We start from the raw sequence: 20,950 nt of genomic DNA on the forward strand, positions 1-20,950 counted from the left end.
AGGGGGCCACAGACACAAACTCTTTTATGCCAACACTTAGCACTTCTGAATATGTCTGTGAATGGGTGGGAAGAATGAAAGCATTGTTAAAATGCCTTTATTACCCAACCAAATCATAGTCCACAGAAATAGAAACCCCAAATTCTAATATCTGTACTACAAAAGACCAAGAATACTCAAAGCAGTTTTGAAACAAACAAATGAACAAAAGGTGTGGCCCCTGCCTTTCCCATAAACTACATCAGTAAGCTGTAGTAATCAGAACAGCCTGGTGTTAGGATAAAAGACACACAGGTGGATGGAATGAACCAAGAGCCCCCAAATAAGATCAGATCTTCATTTTAGTTTAGATTTTTGGTTTAGGGGCCACATATAGGGTATAACCCACACCAGGCTCAGAGGTTACTCATGGCTATACATTCAGGAATCATTCCTGGTGGGGATCGGGGATCATATGGGGTGTTAGGATCAAACCTAGATCAGCAGTGTGCAAGGCCAGCATCCTCCCCACTGTCCCATTGCTCCTGCCCCAGTCTCACATCTTTAGAGACAACTAATTTACGACAAAGGAAGAAAGAACAGAGAAAGAACACGAAATTATCTCTTTACTAGTGTTGGGGAAAATGAACCCCACAAGCACAATATACAAACCAGAGTAATTCCTTATAGTATAAGGTAAAAGGTAAAGGCCCTCCCGTTGATCGTCGATTTGCTCGAGCGGGCCCAATAACGTCTCCATTGGAGACTTTGTTGTTACTGTGTCTGGCATATCGAATACTCTCGGTAGCTTGCCGGGCTCTCCGAGAGGGGCGGAGGAATCGAACTCGGGTCGGCCATGTTGGCCGCTTGTAAGGTGAACGCCCTACCCGCCCTACCCGCTGTGCTATCGCTCCAGCCCTTTATAGTATACAGCCCTTATAGTATACATGAATATAATTCGAAATGGGTGGAAACTTGAATCTGGCTCTAAAACCATAAGATATATAGAAGAAAACAGAACGAGTTTATCACATGCCTTTTTTTGTGTGAAGCAAGATAGTTTTTATGGGAACTTATTGAGAAAGATGTGAGAGGAGAGACAGGGAGAATACGGGCAGGCTTCTCCAAAGTGGAACCAGGCGAGCTTAGAGACAGAGACCAACCAAACGAGATCCGTGCTCAAGGGTGCACGGGCTCCAGAAGACATGGGCAATAGGGTCCTATCACTCAAGGAACCAAAGGGAAATTAAAATAAAAAAATAAAACCCTTGGCATGATGCCGTAATACAGCACTAGGGTGCTCGCCCTGCATGCAGCTGACACAGATTTGATCCCAGGAACCCTATATGGTCTCCTGAGAACCACCAGCAGTGATCCCTGACCACAGAGTCAGGAGTTAGTCCTGGGCATCCCCGAGTGTGGCCTAACACCCTACACCTAAAATAGAACCAAGGCCCAGGAGGCAACTCTGCGGTAAAGTCACGCCTTGCACACATGAACCGTGGGTTTGCTCCATGTCACCACTCCAGAAAGAGCAAAGTGGAGAAGTGGGACTACATCAAGCGAGAAGACTTCTAGACCATCAAAGAAACCATCATCAGAATGAAAAGCTGACTAATTTTGTGAGAGGAGATGTTGCAAACTATCCATCGAACACAGGTTGCTGATCTGTCATATATAAAGAACCCCCAGGTCACAGAGTGGTCAACGGTAGACACGTCAGGCTCTGGGATTGAACCCCTGTACGACTACGGCCCTGGAGACCCCTCACATATTGTCTGGGTGGTCCCCAGGCAGTTTCTTGTGCTCAGATGGAGTGCTGCTGCCAGAATCCATTGACCCCTGAGCATTGCCTGGGAACTCCCCTCCCCAAACAAAGACCTCACATAACCCCATGAGAACACACAGTTTCACTTAAAAATGGGCAGAGGCCCCAAGCAGAAGACAGATGGGGGTGCAGAGACACAGGGAAAGTAGCTTGTCGCTTCCTATGACTGGGAGGTGTGAGCCCCAGAAATAATCAGCTCACACAGAAAAGGACAATAAGGAGAGACAAGTGAGGTGTGGAGAAAGGGGTGCCTGGGGACTTTGGTGGAAGTGTAAAGTGTAAAACTGAGCATTCCTCAATGGGTCACAAACGTAATTTCCCTATGATCCAGAACCCCATGGCAGAGAATTTATCGAAAGAATAAAAAACACTTGGAGGCCGGAACAAGAGCATAGCAGGGAGGGACTTTGCCTGGCATGCAGCAGACCTAGCTTCCATCGCTGGAACTCCAGGTAGTCCCTGTACCTACCAAGAGTTATCTGTGGGTGTAGAACCAGGAGTCAGCCCTGAGCTCTCGTGTGGCCGCCCAAATCAAAAGGACAATTAAAAAACAAAACAAAACAAAACACAAAAACGCCTAGTCAAGACCGCATCTGCACTCCTAGATTCGGGGTTTGGAGGTGCCTTCCAAGCTCTGCTCTTGGGGCTATTGAAGGCAACTCAGCTGCAATTCCATGGAGAGCCTGAGAACCGGCCCTGAGCTGCCTGAGGTGGGGGCTCAGTGCTGGGGCGGGAATGTGGCCAGGCTGGTGCAAAGTCTGCCCCTTAAGCCAAGACTATTCCTGGACCCTGTGGGGCTTCATTTATAATTGCCAAGGCAGCAACCTCTGTCCAAGAACAGATGAAGGGATAATAATGTAGTCTGTTGACACAATTACTCCACAATTTGCAACAACGTGGATACATCAGGAAATATTGAATGGACCAGGGATAGTTCAAAGGCTGAGGGGCTGACCTTGCTGAAAGCTGCAAGCCAGCAGTGGATCAAGCCTCCACACCTTTTCCATATGCTGAAAGCATCTCTAGGAGTGGCCACGGCCCCCCACCCCATCTCCAGGTATTGTCATAGACCCCCCATTTCCAGGTATGGTCATAGTACCCCCCATCTCTAGGTGTTGTTACAAACCCCCATTTCCAGGCATGGTCATAGTGCCCCCCCATCTCCAGGTGTGGCCATAGACTCCCCCATCTCCAGGTGTGGCCATAGAGCCTCCATCTCCAGGTGTGGCCATAGGTCTCCCTATCTCTAGGTGTGGCCATAGACTTTTAGCATCTCCAGGTGTGTCTCTTGAGCACTGATTGGTGTGAACCCCCCACCCCCCAAAAAAGTATTATAATACATAATATGGAGAATGGTAAATTCTGTGTGATGTCATTTACATGCAACATATATTTTAAATTTTAATTTGGGGTATCCTTGGGGGCATACTGGGCAGTGCTCAGTGGCCATTCCCAGCTCGGTGTTCAGGTTCACTCCTGGTGGGGTTCAGGGGGTGGTGCAGGGTCAAACCAAGACTCCTGCATGCAGAGCGTGTTCTAGACCTTTGAGCTCTCTCCCCATCCCTTACACTGTATATGTTTTAGAATTCCACGACTGAGCTAGGCTCTTAGAATATGTATATTTTAAAAGTAGCAAATGAGTGAACAGAATCAAACACAAACGCTTGAAAGCAGAGAAGAGATTGATGGTTACAAGGGAGGTGGGAAGTGGGTGACCTGAATAACAGGGGGTCAACTGGATAATGGAGGATGGAAAATAGACTTTTTGATGGTGATCACAGAGCAGTATATGTGGGTATTGAAGAATGTGTGGGTACACACAAAGCTTTATATTGTTATAAACGTTGTCGTTTGGGGGGCCACACCCAGTGCTGTTCAGGGCTTACTCCTGGCTCTGTGCTCACTGGTGGGGCTCGTTGGAGCATGAGTTACTGGAAATCCAACCAGGTCAGCTATATGCAAGACAAGAGCCCTGCCCACTGTACTATCTCTGTAGCCCTAGAAACTGGTAGCGAAAGTTTTAAACTGAGAGGAATTAATGGATAGGTACATATATGTGTGCATATCTGATTCCTTTCTCCTTGCCCGACACTGTGGTGTCAATCCTTAGGAAGATGAAGCACCCAGGCTCTGGAAGAAACATTTCTGCCCTGCCCAGGTGGGCAACAACTGATTAAACAGAGTTTATTGCCCAAACTCTGAGCAGTTTGCAGGTTCTTCATAATCCTGACCCATTGGGTCACTCAATTTTCTAATACAGATACATCCAATGTCCAACACTTGGGAGGTCCCTACTGGATTCCTGGGGTGGACCATGTCCACTCACAAACAAAACCTCTACTTATACACAAACCTAGAAACATGAACTTGTAGAAATAGAGAGAGAACAGGATTCCAAAGGGTGGGGAAGGAGAACAGAAACTTGCAACAAGAAGAGGAAAACGGTCCCAGAAGCCTATTATACAGGGACTGTGGGCAGCAGAAAAGTGTGATGTTATTCCAGAGCTCACCAAGGTGAGTCCTTCAAGAGCCCCATTGTGGAAAAGGCCTGAGACTATGGAATGTGGCCAAGGATTTAGCTGTCACCATGAAGAAGCCACATTGCGGTATACAGGTGGATTGATATGGCACACCCCTGCCTCAGACAAACACAGCACCTGCATCAATTATACCTCAATAGAATAAAAACCTTAAGGCATCACTACGAGCCGGGGCAAAAGGAAAATGGAAGAAGATGTTTCAGATTATTGCTCAAAACCATTTTATTATCCATTGTGTAAAAGACTGTAAACTACACTCAATCTGAACAGCCCTAATGGTAGGAGACCAGGGCTTAGCTGTTTCACCAGCCTCCTGACATGGCCTGGCACCATCACTGGGCACCTGACATGTCTCTACACCATAACTGGACAGCTGGCACATCCCAACGCTGTCACTGACCATCTGACAATGTCTTGACACCATTGCTGGCCATCTTACATGTCCCCAGCACCATGTTGGCAATATTTCTGTCCTCTAAGCCGAGTCCCTTGACCTCTGGGTGTACTGCTACAGCAGTCCCCCCCCCCCCCCCCCCCGCAGAAACCCACCAACCCATGCCCAACCGCCAGAGAATCTGCAGTTGAGGCCTTTGTGAAGTGATGTACCATGAGAGGAATGGGGAGAGTAAAAGGCATTGCGGGTTCTGTAGTTTTCTGAGATTCCTGCTTGGAGAAGTCCAGCCTCTGGGTCACATTCACGTAGGCTTCTGAACATTTAATTTTTAAAAAAATTTTGTGCCATTTCCAGCAATACTCAGGGGTTATTCCTGGCTCTGTGCTCAGGAATCATTCCCAGCAGTGCTAGGGGAACCGTATGGGATGCCAGGGATTAAACCTGGGATGGCTGTCTGCTGAGGTTGATGCATACAAGTTGCCCAAAGAGATGACGCCCAAGCATCACTTATGCAAAGCAAGTGTCTACCACTGAGCTATGTCCTTAGCCCTGGCCTTCCCCTTTTGTCCAATCTTTTATAAAAAGTTTCAATATATCCACAACCTTTTTCACTTTTCTTGGGGTGAATTTGTGTTTTTCTGGTTCTGCTATAACATTGCATTAATCTCTGGACCATTTAGATAGAGACCAAGGCAGCAAATCTGCAGTGGTTTCTCCTCCATACTTATGGAAGATACAACCTGGGGGGTGGGAAATAGATTCTTAAAACAATCTCCCACAAATGCTATAAAGGCAAAAGTAGAGATTTTGGAGCCTTCCTCGGTGCACGGAACTTCCTTCAACAGGATTCAGCTGTGGCATGGGGGCAAGGCCACGGGGAGGGAGATCTTCCCACTGCACAGAGCGAGCGCTGGGCACCCTCAGCCCCTGCCCACAAGGCCTCTCACAGCCCTTTGGGGAACTTGCTGGTGCCTCTACCAGCTTGTGCAAGTCTTGGTTCTGAGGCTGAGTCACCTGGGCTTGTGTCACACCACTGACTGTTGAAACCCTTTGCAAAACTAGGCAGACAGAACGAAAGACAAGACAAGGCTGCAGGATGACTGGTTCTGGCAGCAAGAGACTCCTCAGTCCCTCTGAGCGTTGGCTCCAGCTGGGTTCCAAAGGCAGCCTTGAGCTCAGAGCCACTGACTGAGGCTTTCTGGGTGTGCCAGGCTGACTGGGCAGCGCAGTGCGCCTGTGTCGGGGCGAGCTGCTGGGTGCCGCGGCGGCTCCATTAGCACTGACATCCCCCTTCAGGATCGGTCAGGGTTCATTAACTCGGAGCTCCTAAAATAGGAACCATTCTTCTTTTTCTTTCTTTTTTTTTTTTTTAACTCCTTCAAAATTACATCACATTGGGGCCACATGCACCCTCCCAACATTGCCAGATTATTGATGTCCCAGAAAAGGCACGATGAGAGAGACGCAGAGCCAAGCACCCTAATTAAATCTTTCACAGGCTCTTGCCTCCAAAACGTTCTGGCAAGTTCCCGGGCCCCAGCTCCCAACTCTCTCCCCAAGGCCTTTTGGGTAAGACATAAGGAATGAAGGTCGCAAGCCCCAGATGCAGCCTGGGCAAAGGGAGGGCTGGGGAGAGGGGCGAGTCCCAGGGGAGGGGGGGTGAGTCCCAGGGAGGGGGTTGAGTCCCAGAGGAGGCTGCCCAGACCTAGAGGGTCCCTAGAAAGTGTCCGGTCCACCTTTGGGGGCTAGAGACTGTGAGGCTGAGAGGGGCCTGGACAGCCCGTGCCGGGTCCTTTTCAGCAAAGCAGTTTATGGGGAACAAGCCCTGGCAGCCACAGCCAGAACCCTGGTTCCAATCCTGGCACCCAGGTATTTCCCTGAGCACATCAAGGAGAGGTCCTTGAGCAGAGAGTCAGAGATGGGCTCTCAGAATCTCAAGGTAAGGTGCAAAAGCCAAAAATGAAGGTGGGGGGAGAGATAGAGAGAGAGTGGGGGGAGAGAAGGAAAAGGAGTGGTGGGGAGAAGAGTAAGGTAGGGAAGGGGAAAGGGAAGAGAAGAAGGGAAGGGAAGGGAAGAGAAGGGGAAGGGAAGGGAGGGGAAGGACAGAGCCAAGCTGAGCAAACACACAGGCCCTCATGAAGGGAACCCTCTTGTCATCACTGTGCCAACTTTCTACTTTACCCTCAGGCTGTCCATTTGGCCACTTCCAGGCATTTGACGCTGGGATTGTTGGGTGTGTGTGAGGAGGGGGAAGGTACACCCAGCAGTGCTCAGGGCTGACTCCTGTCTCTGCACTCAGGAATCTGACTGGCAGGCTTAGGGGAGCCCTGTGGGGTGCTGGGGATAGAACCCAGGTTAACTGTGGGCACAGCTAGTTCCCTCTCCTCTGGGCTATCTGGTCCTGACTCTGGCTTTTGGCATCCAAGAATGGATGCCTTCTTGATCTCCATGCCCCAGAGAGTCCATGTTCAGTGAACCGGGAGAGGCAGGTGCTGGCTTTGCCCACAGTTCGCCTGTGTTTTTTGGGGGGTAGTGCCAGGGCTGCACTGGGCAGGGGCTTCCAGGGAGGGCATGAAGGCCCCTGGGGAGCTTCTGTTCTCTACATGGTTCCTCCACAGAGCCTGGAGGATCAGCTCAGGGTTCAGTCCTACAGCTTAGCTCAAGGAAAGCTTTTGGGATGTCTCCCACATACTGGGGATATAAAGTAAGTAAAGTGAAGTAAAGGCCCTCCCGTTGATCGTCGATTTGCTCGAGCGGGCCCAGTAACGTCTCCATCGGAGACTTTGTTGTTACTGTGTCTGGCATAACGAATACTCTTGGTAGCTTGTCGGGCTCTCCAAGAGGGGCAGAGGAATCGAACTCGGGTCGGCCATGTTGGCTGCGTGCAAGGCAGACGCCCTACCCACTGTGCTATCGCGGAATGCAAATGCATGCATACTCTACTCTGAAGCAATAGCCCTGCTCTCCAAGCCAGCTGAGCCAGCAGAGGGTTGGAACAGAGATGGCGGCCCCAGGGTGACCAGGATCCCAAGGGCCAGCAGTGCTGAGGGTCGGGCTAGAGGTCAGGAAAGTCACTCTGGGCCTCCATGCAAGAAATATGGAGTCTGAGCCAAAGAAGCAGTTGAGAAGGGTGCAGGAGGCCCCCTCAGAGCCATGAGCTGTTTCTGAGAGTGGGTCAGGTGCCGAAGGGAGGAACCCATGGGGAGGGGGGCAGAGAGCACTCGTCAAAGCACGAAGGACTTTGCTGACAGCACTGCAGGCCTGGACACTGACTGACTCAAGCTCCTTCTTTCCCTGGAGCCTCCCACCATGACGCCCCACCATGTACCGCATGGATCACAGATGTGGCAGGGTTGATCTCAAATGCACAGATGGACATGCGGGGCCATCAGTGGGGGGAGGAACTAGGAGGAGAAGCAATCCAGTCCAATGGAATCCTAAGGAAACTATCTCCAGGCACAGTCGGTCACAGGGCACTCCTGTGGAAGACACTCATGTTTCTAAGAGGTGGGAAGAAAGTAGTCACGTTTTTATTCACCTATTCAGAGACCATCTTTCTTTTTAAGGAGTGGCAACAAGTTTCCCCCCACATCACTTCATCTATTTAAATATACTAGTTTTTCCTTCCTTCCTTCCTTCCTTCCTTCCTTCCTTCCTTCCTTCCTTCCTGCCTGCCTGCCTGCCTGCCTGCCTGCCTTCCTGCCTTCTTTGGTTTAGGGACCACAACCAGAGGTGCTTAGGGCTTACACCTGGCTCTGCACTCAGGGATCACCCATGGCAGTGCTTGGGGGACCCGATGAAATGTTGGGGATGGAACCCAAGAGGACCACATGCAAGGCAAGAGCCCTACCCACTGTGCTATCTTTCTGGTCCTACCAGTTTTTTTACCTCGAATAATCTAATAGATGACCTAGATGTCATCTTGTACAGGCACTTCATAAAAGGAAGTGATGATCACAAAGGGTTCCAGAGCTGGGGCTTTGCTTCTGGGGAAGACAAAGTTTTGAGTAATTTCTGACCCAGGGCAGAATGCATATCCTTGTGATATGATCCTTGCCCAGGATGGACAGTCACCTTCGATGGGCAGAAGCTGAATGAACCCTACCCCCTGGAGCTGATTTCTGTCAGAAATCATGTGGGGAACTGAGCTAACTTGGACTTCTCTGGCAGTCTGTGTCTCCTTAATGACACCTCTTGCTTCCTTTCACCCCAAGTGCTTAATTATCTCTGAGACACTGACCTTGTGTTTATTTGTTTGCTACTTTAAACATATTTAAAAAAGCACCTCAGAAAGTCTCTTGCGTTCTCCTCCAATTTCCACTACACAGCACTTTGGCCAACAACGACAGCTATGATGGGCTGAAGTCTGAGAGCACAGTGGTTAAGGCGTCTATCTTGCATGCAGCCAAGCGCCACTCAATCCTGCGAATCACACAGAGCTCCCTGAGCACCTCCAGAGGTCAGGAGTAAGCTGTGAGCATGGCTGGGTGTGACCACAAATCAAAATTGTCACTGTCACTGTCCTCCCGTTGTCCATCGATTTGCTCGAGCGGGCCCAGTAACGTCTCCATTGGAGACTTTGTTGTTACTGTGTTTGGCATATCGAATATGTCACGGGGAGCTTGCCAGGCTCTGCTGTGCGGGCGAGATACTCTCGGTAGCTTGCCGGGCTCTCCGAGAGGGGCGGAGGAATAGAACTCGGGTCGGCCATGTTGGCTGCGTGCAAAGCAAACGCCCTACCCACTGTGCTACCGCTCCAGCCTTAGCGCAGTAGGCAGTGTGTCAGTCTCATAAATCAAAATTAAAAGAACAAAACTAAATTAGTATGGGAAAGACAGAAGGAAGAAGCAAGATGGCAGACAGCAGTTGGCCCACGAAGGCCCACATCATGTTTCCACTGAAGACTTGTTTCCATGGACACGGGAAATGAGCACTTGAAGATGGCTGATGTCACGAATGTGTCACCTTCCTCTAGGACCCTTAGATTGCTTGGTCCGATGAGAAGATCCCCAGGCCTCTCTGCGGGGGTCCCCCATGGAAACTCTACTCTCCTGTTCTAATTCCCACATGCCAACTCAGAGCCCTGGGCTCCAGAGGCAGAGGTCAGTCTCCCTAGAGAAGAGGCCATGCCCTGTCTCCTGGCCGCCCACCTTTCCAGACTTACTCTCCTTTCACCCACAAACACCCCAGTGGACTACAGGTATAATCTCACTGTCTTCTTTGACACTTCCATTCCTTGGCCCAACCTTGCTTCTCTTCTGGTCAGAACTCACTGAAGAGCCAGAGAGATTTGTCTACTTCCTTCTCATGCCGGGCTGAATTTCCTCTGCCTGGGGGAAGCCCAGACCTGGCAGTGCCTTTCAGGTCCCCAAATCCTAGACTTGCTGGGGCTAGGGCAATAGCACAGTGGGGAGGGCATTCTTCTGGCTCATGGCCAACCTGGATTTGATCCCTGGCACCCCATATGGTCCTCAGAGCACTGCCAAGAGGGATTCCTGAGTGCAGAGCCGGGAGTAAACTCTGAGCACTGTTGAGTGTGACTCCAAAAGAGAGAAAGGAGGGAGAGAAGGAAGAAAGGGTGAGAGGAAGGAGGGAGGGAGGGAGGGAGGGAGGAGGGAAGGAGGGAGAGAAGGAGGGAGGGAAGGAGGAAGGAAAGATCAATCCAGATTCCTATTCTTGAATCTCAGCCATTACCAGGCTGCTCAGTCTCTGCTTTTCTCCTCAGCAGCCCTTACTCAGCCTTGATGACCAGTTTCTTCTTCCACCTGCAGGGCAGTGTGCTGGAAGTGCCCAGGGCTTCCCTTTCTGCTGTAGTCTCTGAGGGTCCAGGTGCTGCATCCATCAGCAAGTCTCCAGCCTCTGTCCCCTGAGCCCTGATCTCTGCAGAGATGTGTCCAGGTGTCCTGGCTCTGTGTGCCCACTCATGTTTTCAGCCTCTGTCCCATGGGAGGCTGAGGGTGAATATCTGAGAGGTCGACCTTTTATCTGTCTCTTCCACACCACTCTCAGCCCATCTGCAAGTCCAGCTGGCAGAAATAGTCCTCCCCTTGGGCACAGCATTGCCCCCGAGATTCGGGGGGCTGAGCATTCACGTTTCACCCACAGCATTGCACATCTCAGCTGCCTCCTCTTTCATGTCTGCGACCCACAAAATTATAGTCAAGTGTTCAGTGGTGGGAGCCATTGGCCCTCTGCCCTCTGTATTCCTTGTCTCGTGAATGAAACACTTCCTTTCCTTGTGGCCACTGCCTACCCCCTGCTGCATCTCCACTGCAAACACTCCATTCCTAGCTCTGCCTTCTGTGTGTTGGTTCTCTGCATTGGCACAGAGCGCCCTCTCCCACCCTGGACTGATTATCCCACCCACCGCCCCCCCCATCCCAGTGCACATGATCTCACAGGCTCCCCTGGACTGGCTGTTCCCCTTCTGCACAGACACATGGCCGGGGCCCCACTTCCTCTTAGCCCCCCCCCCCCCCCCCAGCCTCCCACAACCCGTCTGACTTGCTCCTCATCACAGGTATGGGGACTTCACACTGCATCCTTATGGACATGCCTAGTGCCCTCCCTGCAGATTACTCTCCTCTTCCAGAGAGACTTCATCCTGAGTAGGGGTGGCAGCAACACCATGTCTGGGAATACCACACCCTAAGCCTGCCTGTGCCCCCAAGAATCCTTTTCCCTAATTCTGCTGTGAACCTGGGAATGTGGGTTCACATTCAGAAAATCACTTGAATTCTGCTGAGTCCCAAGAATTCCATGGTTTTTTTTTTTCTTTTTGCGGTCACACCTGGGGATGCACAGGGGTTACTCCTGGCTCTGCACTCAGGAATTACTCCTGGCGGTGCTCAGGAGAGCATATAGAATGCTGGGAATCGAACCCGGGTCGGCAAGGCAAATGCCCTACCCGCTGTGCTATTGCTCCAGCCCCAGAATCCCATGTCCGAACTCTACCTGTATCCCTGGGAATGCTGCTCCCCCCCACCCTCGAAAATGCCACGCCCTAACTCTGCTGCTGTCTGTGACTCCTCTCAGCTGACTGTGCTCACCCGGTGTCCCCAGGTTTCAGCTCAGGGGACATGGAGCCTCAGCATCAGTAAGGTCAGGGTCTCCTGGTCATAACATCCACAGGCGTCAGCCCTGGTCACCCCCCCACCCCTAACCTGACCTGGATTCAGCAGCTCAAAGCTGTTTGTCCCTCCTGTGTGCACTGGGCCTTGGGGTCCACTAGGAAGCCCTCCTTGTGCTCAGAAGACCTGGTTGCCAGCAGTTTCAGCCACTCGGAGGCCGCAGCACAACCCTGCTCAGCACTGCCCCTCACACTAGCCATGTCCCCTAAACAGAGATTGGATTGATGGGGGAATGGTGGCCCCTGGCTTGTCTGCACCAGCATTTTTCTCAATGGGGTCCCCAGGATAGGGGGCCACCAGAGGTGAAAATTGCATCAATGGAGCAGGGGCATGATCAGATGGCCACCACCCAGGTCAGAGAAGGCTTGACAATGGTTGAAACAGAACAAAAGCTGCCCAAGGATTGACTGATTTTAGATTTGCCATTTGCGTTTGAAATCAGTCAGGAAAGAACACCGATACACTTTCCAGTGCTGAGCAGAAGTCCAGAGTTCTGTTACATCACCTCTCTCCACCAGAGGAGAGCTCCAAAATTTAAGCAAAAATGCAACTTCCACAAGACCCAGTGATTTCCATTCCTGGGCACCCACACCACAAACACATCAAGTCGTCCAAAAGGGCCTCTGCATGCCCATGTTCACGGCAGTGCTATTTCTACCAGCCAGGACCCAGCGACAAGCCCAGGCGAGAGGAGAAAGGAACCACGGGATGGAAACACAAGGGAACACAGCTGGCTCTGAGGAGAGATGCCTGGAAGGAGCAAAAGCGCCACACTAAGAGGCCTGAGTCAGAAAGCCAAAGACCCACAGCTCCCAGTCACTGCAGAGAAGTACACAAAGCCAGGCTCAGCCATTCCCTGATAAACAAGATGAGATACGGACAATAGACTCAGGATTTGAGACTGCTGCAATGGGGCGAGGGACCCTGTGGTAATAGTAGGGACCCTGTGCTTGGTAGCAGTGACACAAAAATAAAGCAGTCATTTCCAAACTACGATGCCTTAATCAAAAGAAAATTTTTTTAAAAAAAGTGAAGTGTCAACACCACAACCAGCTGGAGTGATAGCACAGTGGTAGGGCGTTTGCCTTGCACACAGCCAGCCCAGCCGAGCCGGGTTCGATTCCTCCGCCCCTCTCAGAGAGCCTGGCAAGCTACTGAGAGTATTCAATATGCCAAACACAGTAACAAGAAGTCTCACAATGGAGACATTACTGGGCCCACTCGAGCAAAATCGATGAACAACGGGAGGACAGTGTAGTAATGGAAAAGTACAATAGTAATAGTAATTTTTTTTTAAAGAAAACACATTGAGAAAGGGCTCTTTTAATAAAGGACTTATCTGGCACTTGGTAGGCTAGATGCGAGTCTGAATCTTTCCCAGCTGCAGTCGACCCTCGGCCTGCAGAGTTGTTATTTGGGTTCCAGAGGAAGTTAGTGGGGTGTTTCTGAGCCCTGAGATTCACCCCTCTGTAACCTTAAATCTATCAGGACATTCTAGAAAAACCCCTGCAAGTGGTTCGGCCTGCTCTCTATCCTGCCTCCCAAGGAATGAAGTCTGGGGACACTCTCTATACCATAAAGCCTGGACCTCTAGCCCCCACAAGAGAAGTGACAATTAGACAAGCCCATGTTTAGACACACAGGCAATGACTGCCTGGACACTCATCCTGGTGGTGGCTCTGGCCAGTGCTTTGTGATCAGATTTCTTTTTATTTTGATTTTTGGAAATATCCCCCAAATTTCAACAGGCATGTCATGCAACTCCACCTCTGTGAAAATATGAAATCCTGCAGCATTCATCTGAACCCAGCTGGGACTTCATCTTGGCTGGATGGACAGTGAGTAGGGTGAGGAGCTGAGGACTGGATCCTCTGTTAGTGGGGCATGGGCCACACCTGGCAGGGCTCAGGGGACCCCAGAGGGCGCCAGGGATCGAACTATGCGTAAAAGGGTTAGCCATGTGTAAGACTAGCCCCTGGTGCTCTGTCCTAGCCCCCCAGACCCTGGCTGTCCTCATCAGCTTTTTGTAGCTCCCCATTGGGTGGCATGATGAGCTCGTCCAGGTTCCTTCAAGTCACTGGAAGGACTTTCATTTAGTGCCTTCAATAAGAAGCATCAGCCATGATGCTGGCCAGGCTCTCAGGCACTTCAAACGTTTGCTCTTGGCATGATCTATGGCTCTCTGGTCTCTGGCTCTCCCGCAGCCTGGAAATCCTCAGCCAGCTTGCACCCCCACGTTCCCGCAGCGCGGCCCTGTGCTTTCACAATGGTCACAATGACCGACTGTTCTGGACCTCACACACTGCAGTGACAGTGCAGGAAAAACTACAGGACAGTCACCGTCTGGGTTTCCACAAGAAAGAACTTGCAGCTTCCAAAGGCATCGCTGTGAGTGCTTGAATGGTGCAGAGACACCGGGCTTTCTGCTCTGTTTAAGAGAAAGCAGGGGCTGAAGCCATAGCACAGCGGGGAGGGCACTGGCCTTGCATGCTGACCCTGGCACCCCACAGGGTTCCCTCAGCCTTTCAGGAGTGATCCCTGAGAGCAGAGCAAGGAGTAACCCCTCAACACTGCCAGGTGTGGCCCCCAAACAAAACAAAATGATAAATAAAAGGGACAAACATCCTACAAGCATGATAAGGAAGCCTTGCTCACAGAAACAAAGGTCCAGGCTAGCATATGGGGGCAGAAAGAGAAAGAAGAACAAAAAAATAGCCTCCATATTGATCAATACAACAAAAGAATATCCATCAGTGTAACTTGCTTCTGCAACCATTTGCTTGCATTGGTCAGTGGCAGAATTGTGCTGGCCAAAGAATTGTAAATCCCGATGTGATACAATTGTAACCATTCTTTTCTATTCCAATAGACAAGCCTCCAAAACAGGCACCCTATAATTAAATGAATGAAATCAAACTTGACTTAATTTTTGAGTTAATAGCACTCCATTCCCCCCCCACCCACTGGTCAACCAAAGCAGGAGAAGTATGATTTTATTTTCCAGAGGATAAAATATTCCTCCTAAAGTTAAGGTGATGGATTTTCACACTGCTAAGATTCAAATACTCTTCTGGGCTACTTTTTTTCTGAACTGAACTGCCGGCCTCGTTGAAATTATTCCAATGCTCAAATAACACCGTGTCTCCAAACGTGATGTGACATAAGGCAGACTGTCAGATCAGGCCTCTGTTCTAACATCTACTTGACTCATGCAATGTTACGTAATTGAAAACCAATAGAATGATAAAGGCTATTAAAACAGAGTCCCTGGGGACTGGCCAGATTTAGAATAGGAGCAGAGGAAGAAGAAGCAATATTCATATTTTCAAAGCAATTTGACAGTCATCACCTTATATGACCAGCAAACAGATCTCCCCTATTCCCTATAAATGTGGATGACCAAATTTCTGCCCCTTCCACAAGGCCGACTCTATCCCTTTCAAACCTTCATACACAGACAGACACACAGACACAGACACAGACACAGACACACACACACACACACTCTAATGCTCACTCCTGTTTTTTGCTTCTGTTTTATTTTTCCATCACCTACACCACTTTTCTGGTTTCTGCTTTAATAGGCATTGCTGTTATCTCAGAAGCTTGGGACAACAGTGATGTTCTAGTGAGGACTTTTTGTCCTTCCTCCTACCTTGGCATCCCATCAAATAAATTTTTCCTTTGGGAGAACAGAGCAGAAAAATCCAATTCTCCCCCTCCCACCTACACACACACACACCTCTAGAAAACTCTATTCCAGCACAGAGAATCCCTCTCAGAATTAAGTCCCTTCCTTGCCTGTTGATTGGGCTGACCTGGGCCTTTGCAGAAAAATCACAGGCAGCTGAGTGAGGGATTCCCAAGACTAAGAAAGTGTGAGAAGTCTAACTGCTAAGCGAGGTCCTGAGCAGTGGGAATTTCCACTCACAACTCCTCACTCTTACCCTCCCCAGCATAAGATAGAGTGGTGATGGTGGGGGTGGGGGTGGTGGGGGTGTGCTTTGCCCAGAGCTTTGAGGATTTACCCCGAAATTGGCACTCCAGATTATATGGATCCTATTTTATCAAGGTTTTAAGTCCTTGTTCTGTAAATGTTCTTTGTGATTTGACAAATTTATTTCTAAAGTACATTTTGAATGAGAGTCTGCTGGCAGGAGTCTGGTGTAGGAAGAGAAAGAAATATGAGTTTGTACTGTTCGCGGTCAAGCTGTCTTTTGTGTCTGTGGAAAGATGGCGCAGGTGTGAGAAGCTCCATTTCTCACCGGAGACCCCAGCTTCCCAGAAAACAACGGGGAGTGTTGGGTCAAGAGCCAAGAGCGCTCCGGAAAGGCATTAAGAGAAATACTTATTTCATCAGTAGGAATCTCTAGAAGGAATGATCTAAAATACTGGAAAAAATAGTCACTACAGGAAAAACTAATGCCAGCAACATCAAAAACCATGTCAGCCTCCCTAATTAGGGAAGGAGTGGATGATATTCATCATCCACTACAATAATCACACTCAGCTGTTCTTAAATCACACATTGTAGTGAACTTGTAATAACAAAATGTCAGGCTTTAAAAAAAAACAACAAAAAGACACTGAAGAGACACTCTGGTCTCACTACACAATAATATGCAGAAAAGTCGGGAAGGAAAATACATCCAAGAATAAGAATAAGAAAATGAGCAGAGACCTCTGATGTTGCATACACACTCATCTCGGCTCAGACATTTCCTGCAGTTCTTGAGTATTCATTTAGAATGGACAAATGACCTTACATATGAAAAATCAAAATTTCTCTATCTGCTAATTTTCCAGGGAGATGGAGTATATTTCGCAGACAGAAGTACCTGGTGGTTATCGCTACAAACTAATCATTGTCTATTTTGAAAGTCACCGGATGACTACAGTCCTGTTTCACAGGGTCCAATTCCTTATAACCATGACAACATATTTCAAGCTTGTACCTGCTGAAGTGTGGACTGCTTTCAGGCCCCAGAAAGCAAATTCAATCTTTATTTGACCAGAGTCTTCCAAAGGAAACAGACTCCAAATTTTAGCACAATACTCACCTCTGAAATATTACTCAATACAGACAGCAAATCAGTAAACAAGCCAACTTCCTCATCTAGCACCTCAGCCATTTGCCTGTGGTATGTGGCATCCATCACTTCTAGGCATGCTTAAAGAAATCAGAAGAACTAGAGCCCCATAGCTGTTGGGATTTCATGTTGCACCAGGCCACAGGGAGGAAACCTCTGGTTGAACATAGAGGATGTGTAAGGGGGAAGGGTGCACTCAAGATGAATTGGGAAGGCAGGTATCAACAAAAGCTCCACCTGGCCCAGCTGCAGGAAGTGTAAGACCGGGTCACATGCCGTCTGCCAACCCAAATCCTGGGTCCTCATTGCTCTACCCTCAGCTTCCTTCTCTGTAGAGACCAAAAAGGCCAGAGGAGCAGAGAAGGTCCAGAGGATAAACAGCAGGCCCCAACTGGACAGCGCCCTCCTGTTGACCGCCTCCCCACAGCAAGAACAGGCGTTTCAGTCTTTGTTTCCTCAAGACCCCTGGGATTTCGCCCACACTCACATGGCAAGATCCCAGCCCAAGGCACTTAGAATGAGACTTGGACACTCCAGGGCTTGTGACTTTGTTCCTGGAGCTTTTTTTTTGAATCACGCCCCCCCAAGCCCCCAAGTCAGAAGCCCCTTGACAAGCTAGTTTGAGGGAGGGGAAGGACAAAGGCAGGCCAGTGGTGTCTGGAAGGAGCACTGCTCTGCACTAGCGCTAGTTTGGCAGGGAAAGCTTTGAATCAGCACGCCGATACAAACAGCTCAGATGAAAACACAAATGCAGAAATGGGGGTGGGATCTGCAGAAGGCCAAGGTTTGGATCTCTGCACCTGCACTCAGAGATCACAACCCAGCACTTCAGTTCAGGGCAGGGCTACTGAGACCCTGCTAATGCCCCCTGGAGGGAGTGTGTTTTCCAGGATCAGCAAATCACTTTGCCCCCTGGAACTGAGGTGGGCCATCGAAGCACCAAGCAGAGCCTGGTGTGGAGCAAATGTCCCCCACCCACACAGACTTCTGAAGCTTGTTGAAACGCAAGGAGCAAACTCAGCTACCTCAGAAAGCAGCGTCAGCTCCTGTTCCTGAAAACCTGGTCTGCTTCTGCCCTTTGATAAACCCCACATATGGAGCCCAGGGCAGGGCAAGGGTGCAGGGTTGTTACCACAAATCTTAGCAGTGGTTTGGAGCATCTAAACAGTGTATGCAAGGGCTTCCCCAAAGCCCCAGAAACTGCTCTTTTCCCTTAGTACCCTGAAAATCACAACTGTGCAATTAAAGGCTTTGCAAAGGCACCTGCAGCCTTGAAAACCACCACATGCAAACGAAGGCAAGAGCTTACCCAAAGTTACTGGCTAAGTTCATGGAAACACAGAAGAGAAGGAGGTTCTTGGTCATGATAAAGCTAGAGAACATTCCATGGTCCATTCCCAATGAGAATGTCGGCTGGAGCAGATGGATTTGGGAGGGTCACTTTGTCTCCTACTCGATCTTGAAGCTGAAACAAAGAGAAAAAGAGTGGGGCTTATTTCTGTTCGTTTGTTTTCTTTGGATAAAAAAATGTTTTCATGTTATAGCTCTTGGGTTCCAACCCTAAGCTAACACGGACACAGTTTACAAACAAGGATTCTGGCAGCTGCTGGCACCAAACTTGCCAGCCAGGAGCAGTTTCTCTGACCGCAGAGCTAGGATCCAGCTGCATCTGCGCTAAGCCCCAGCGCAGGCTGGTTCCCACCACGGGTTATTCCCACCCTTCACGCACTTCAGCTGGTGTGTCCGGCCTTCCTTCTAGGCCTGAATGCTCGGCGGCGTCTCTCAAAGCCACAAGTGGAATCAGTTTACCTTACTGAAAAAATTGACCTCGCGTTCAAAGCCGGCAAGCTAGTCCCTGATCTACTCCGTGCTCTGAAAAAGTAGGTGGCAGGGGGGTGGATACGTTCAGGAGACAATCTTCCACCGGGTCCGGAGCACTTAAGGGCGGCGGTTGGGGAGCGGGGACCACTTCCTGGGCGTTCTGTGCCCCCAGACTCAGTGATTTCATCAAACTGCGGGAGTTCTCTGCTTCAGCGGGCCCGAAGGAATTTGCAGCAGGGCACGCAGAGTCCCTGGGTTCTGCCTTCGACCTCAGCGGGCGAGCGCTCACGTTTTTTCCCCAAATACGCATCACTAAAGGGGTTCGCAACCCCGCCCCCCCCCACCCTGAACATCCCGGGTTCAAGGAGCATATCCTCACGTCCTCCGGAGACCCGCAAACACAGCCGCTGCTTCCACGCGCCCCCACTGCCCCTAAGATTCAGGGGTGGGGTGGGGGTCGCCTGGCTGCGTTCTGGGTTGGGCGCTTGGAGCGGGCCCGCGTCCTGGCAGCTCGTACGGCGCTGCATGCTGCCAACCCGGGTGACTACGTCCGCCCCGCGCCGGGATCCCCCACGCCCGGCTACCTCCAGCTCCCCAGAGAGGCCGCGACCCCCCGGGTGGCGCCGCTGCATGTGGGCGCGGGACAGCGCTGCGGAGCCGCAGCGCGGCTGGCTCGGCCTCACGCCGGGTCCGCTGCGGCGTTGTTCAGCCTTCGGGCCGGGGATCCCCAGGACCGGGTGTGGGTCCGAGCGCCGCCCCTGCCGCGCCTGGCTCCCGGGTTGCCGCCGCGGCCCCTGGCACCCCGCCCCGAGCAGCCCGTGGGGCCCTCGTCCCCAGTCTCGCCCTTCCGGCTCGCGGCGCCCCGATTCCTACCCGCACGCCGGCTCCTGTGCTCCCGCAGACGCGGGGGCAAAGTTTGCGCGCCCAGCCGGCTGCCCAGCTGCCCCCGCCGCCGTGCCGAGAAGGCGGGGCCCTTCCGGCCGCGCGGTTCACCCGGCGCGCCCGGCCCGGAGCGCGAGCCGTCGGCGCGGCTGCATCCTCCGCCGCGGGCGGGCGAACGAGCGGGCGCGCAGCGCGGAGGCCGGCGCCGCGTCAGCGCCCGGCAGGCAGCTCGTCCCGCGCCTGGGCACGCAGCCGCGCCGCGCCCCTGGGAGGCAGCTCGCCCAGTGCCCGGGGATGCCCGGTGCCTGGGGATGCAGCCGCGCCGCGCCGCGCCCCCGGGATGCAGCTCGCCCAGTGCCCGGGGATGCCCGGTGCCTGGGGATGCAGCCGCGTGGCGCCCCGGGATGTGGCTCGCCCAGTACCCGGGGATGCTCAGCGCCCGGTGTGCCGGGAAAGCAGCTTGCCCAATGCTCGGGGTTGCCCAGTGCCCGAGGATGCAGCCGCGCCGCGCCCTGGGATGAAGCCGCGCGGCGAAAGCAGGATGCAGCTCGCCTCGCTCCCGGGGATGCGGCTCGCCCCGCGCGCGCCCCGCTGCAGGTTCCCCGCGCGCCCCAGCGCCGTGCGCCCGCTCACCTCGCCCGACTGCCACATGTCGTCTCCCCCGGCGGGGACGCGGCGGTGCGGACGCCCGGGTAGAGGCCGCCTCGCTCTGAGCAAACGCGCCCTCGCCGGCCGCGCGGGGGAAGGGCGCAGGGCTCAAGTTTACCGCGCGTGGCCTGCGGGAGTGGTCCAGGATCGGGGTTGGGGTCCCGGGGCCCAGACCGTCGCCGGAGGCCAGGACTAGGAGAGTGAGTGGCTGCTTCGGGGTCCTCCAAGTGCCCCCGATACCTGGCCTGGCCCTTTTTCAGTCTGGGGTTTTCTGTCCCCCTTGGAAAGACCACCCCTCTCCTGGGCAAGTGTCCCCTGGACACACACTGCTGCAGGCCGCAAGGCCTAGCGACAGCGGAACGGGGCGCATCACTGCCTCCGTGTTTGGGGATGGGACATCATCAGGTCTGGGGTATCCCCCCCAAACAGCTCCCTGAGTCAGGCCACCGTGTTCCACCCTCTGAAGTTCCTATTACTTGGGCACCCTTAGTGCTGAGCCAGAACCGGCCACTGTAGGCAGTGGGGCAGAGAAACTTGGGTGCAGGAGCTGCCTGCTCTTTAACGGTGTTTTAAGACCCTCGTAGCCCCATGGGCCCCTTGACTTGGAGTACAAGCACAGAAAAGATCCCAAGGTTTAG

General features: G+C 51.8%; 1 protein-coding gene across 2 annotated transcripts in view; it reads right to left on the reverse strand.

Moving 5' to 3' along the window:
* The window catches only part of GABRA5 (gamma-aminobutyric acid type A receptor subunit alpha5), a 76,418-nt gene extending 55,988 nt beyond the window's left edge, over positions 1 to 20,430 (reverse strand). Inside the window, exons 1-2 of one of the 2 annotated variants that reach the window (XM_056124365.1) lie at positions 20,298 to 20,430; positions 18,271 to 18,426 (exon numbers count right to left, since the gene is read on the reverse strand). In XM_056124365.1, the coding sequence (XP_055980340.1) occupies positions 18,271 to 18,356 (86 nt within the window). In that variant the 5' untranslated portion in view covers positions 18,357 to 18,426; positions 20,298 to 20,430. Of the gene's footprint in view, positions 1 to 18,270; positions 18,427 to 19,655; positions 19,915 to 20,297 lie in introns of those variants that run through there. The other variant, XM_056124364.1, reaches the window with a different exon arrangement.
* Positions 20,431 to 20,950: the final 520 nt, after the last annotated feature.

Source organism: Sorex fumeus, unplaced genomic scaffold, assembly GCF_029834395.1.
Source record: "Sorex fumeus unplaced genomic scaffold, SorFum_2.1 ptg000051l, whole genome shotgun sequence".
NCBI classification, from domain to species: domain Eukaryota; kingdom Metazoa; phylum Chordata; class Mammalia; order Eulipotyphla; family Soricidae; genus Sorex; species Sorex fumeus.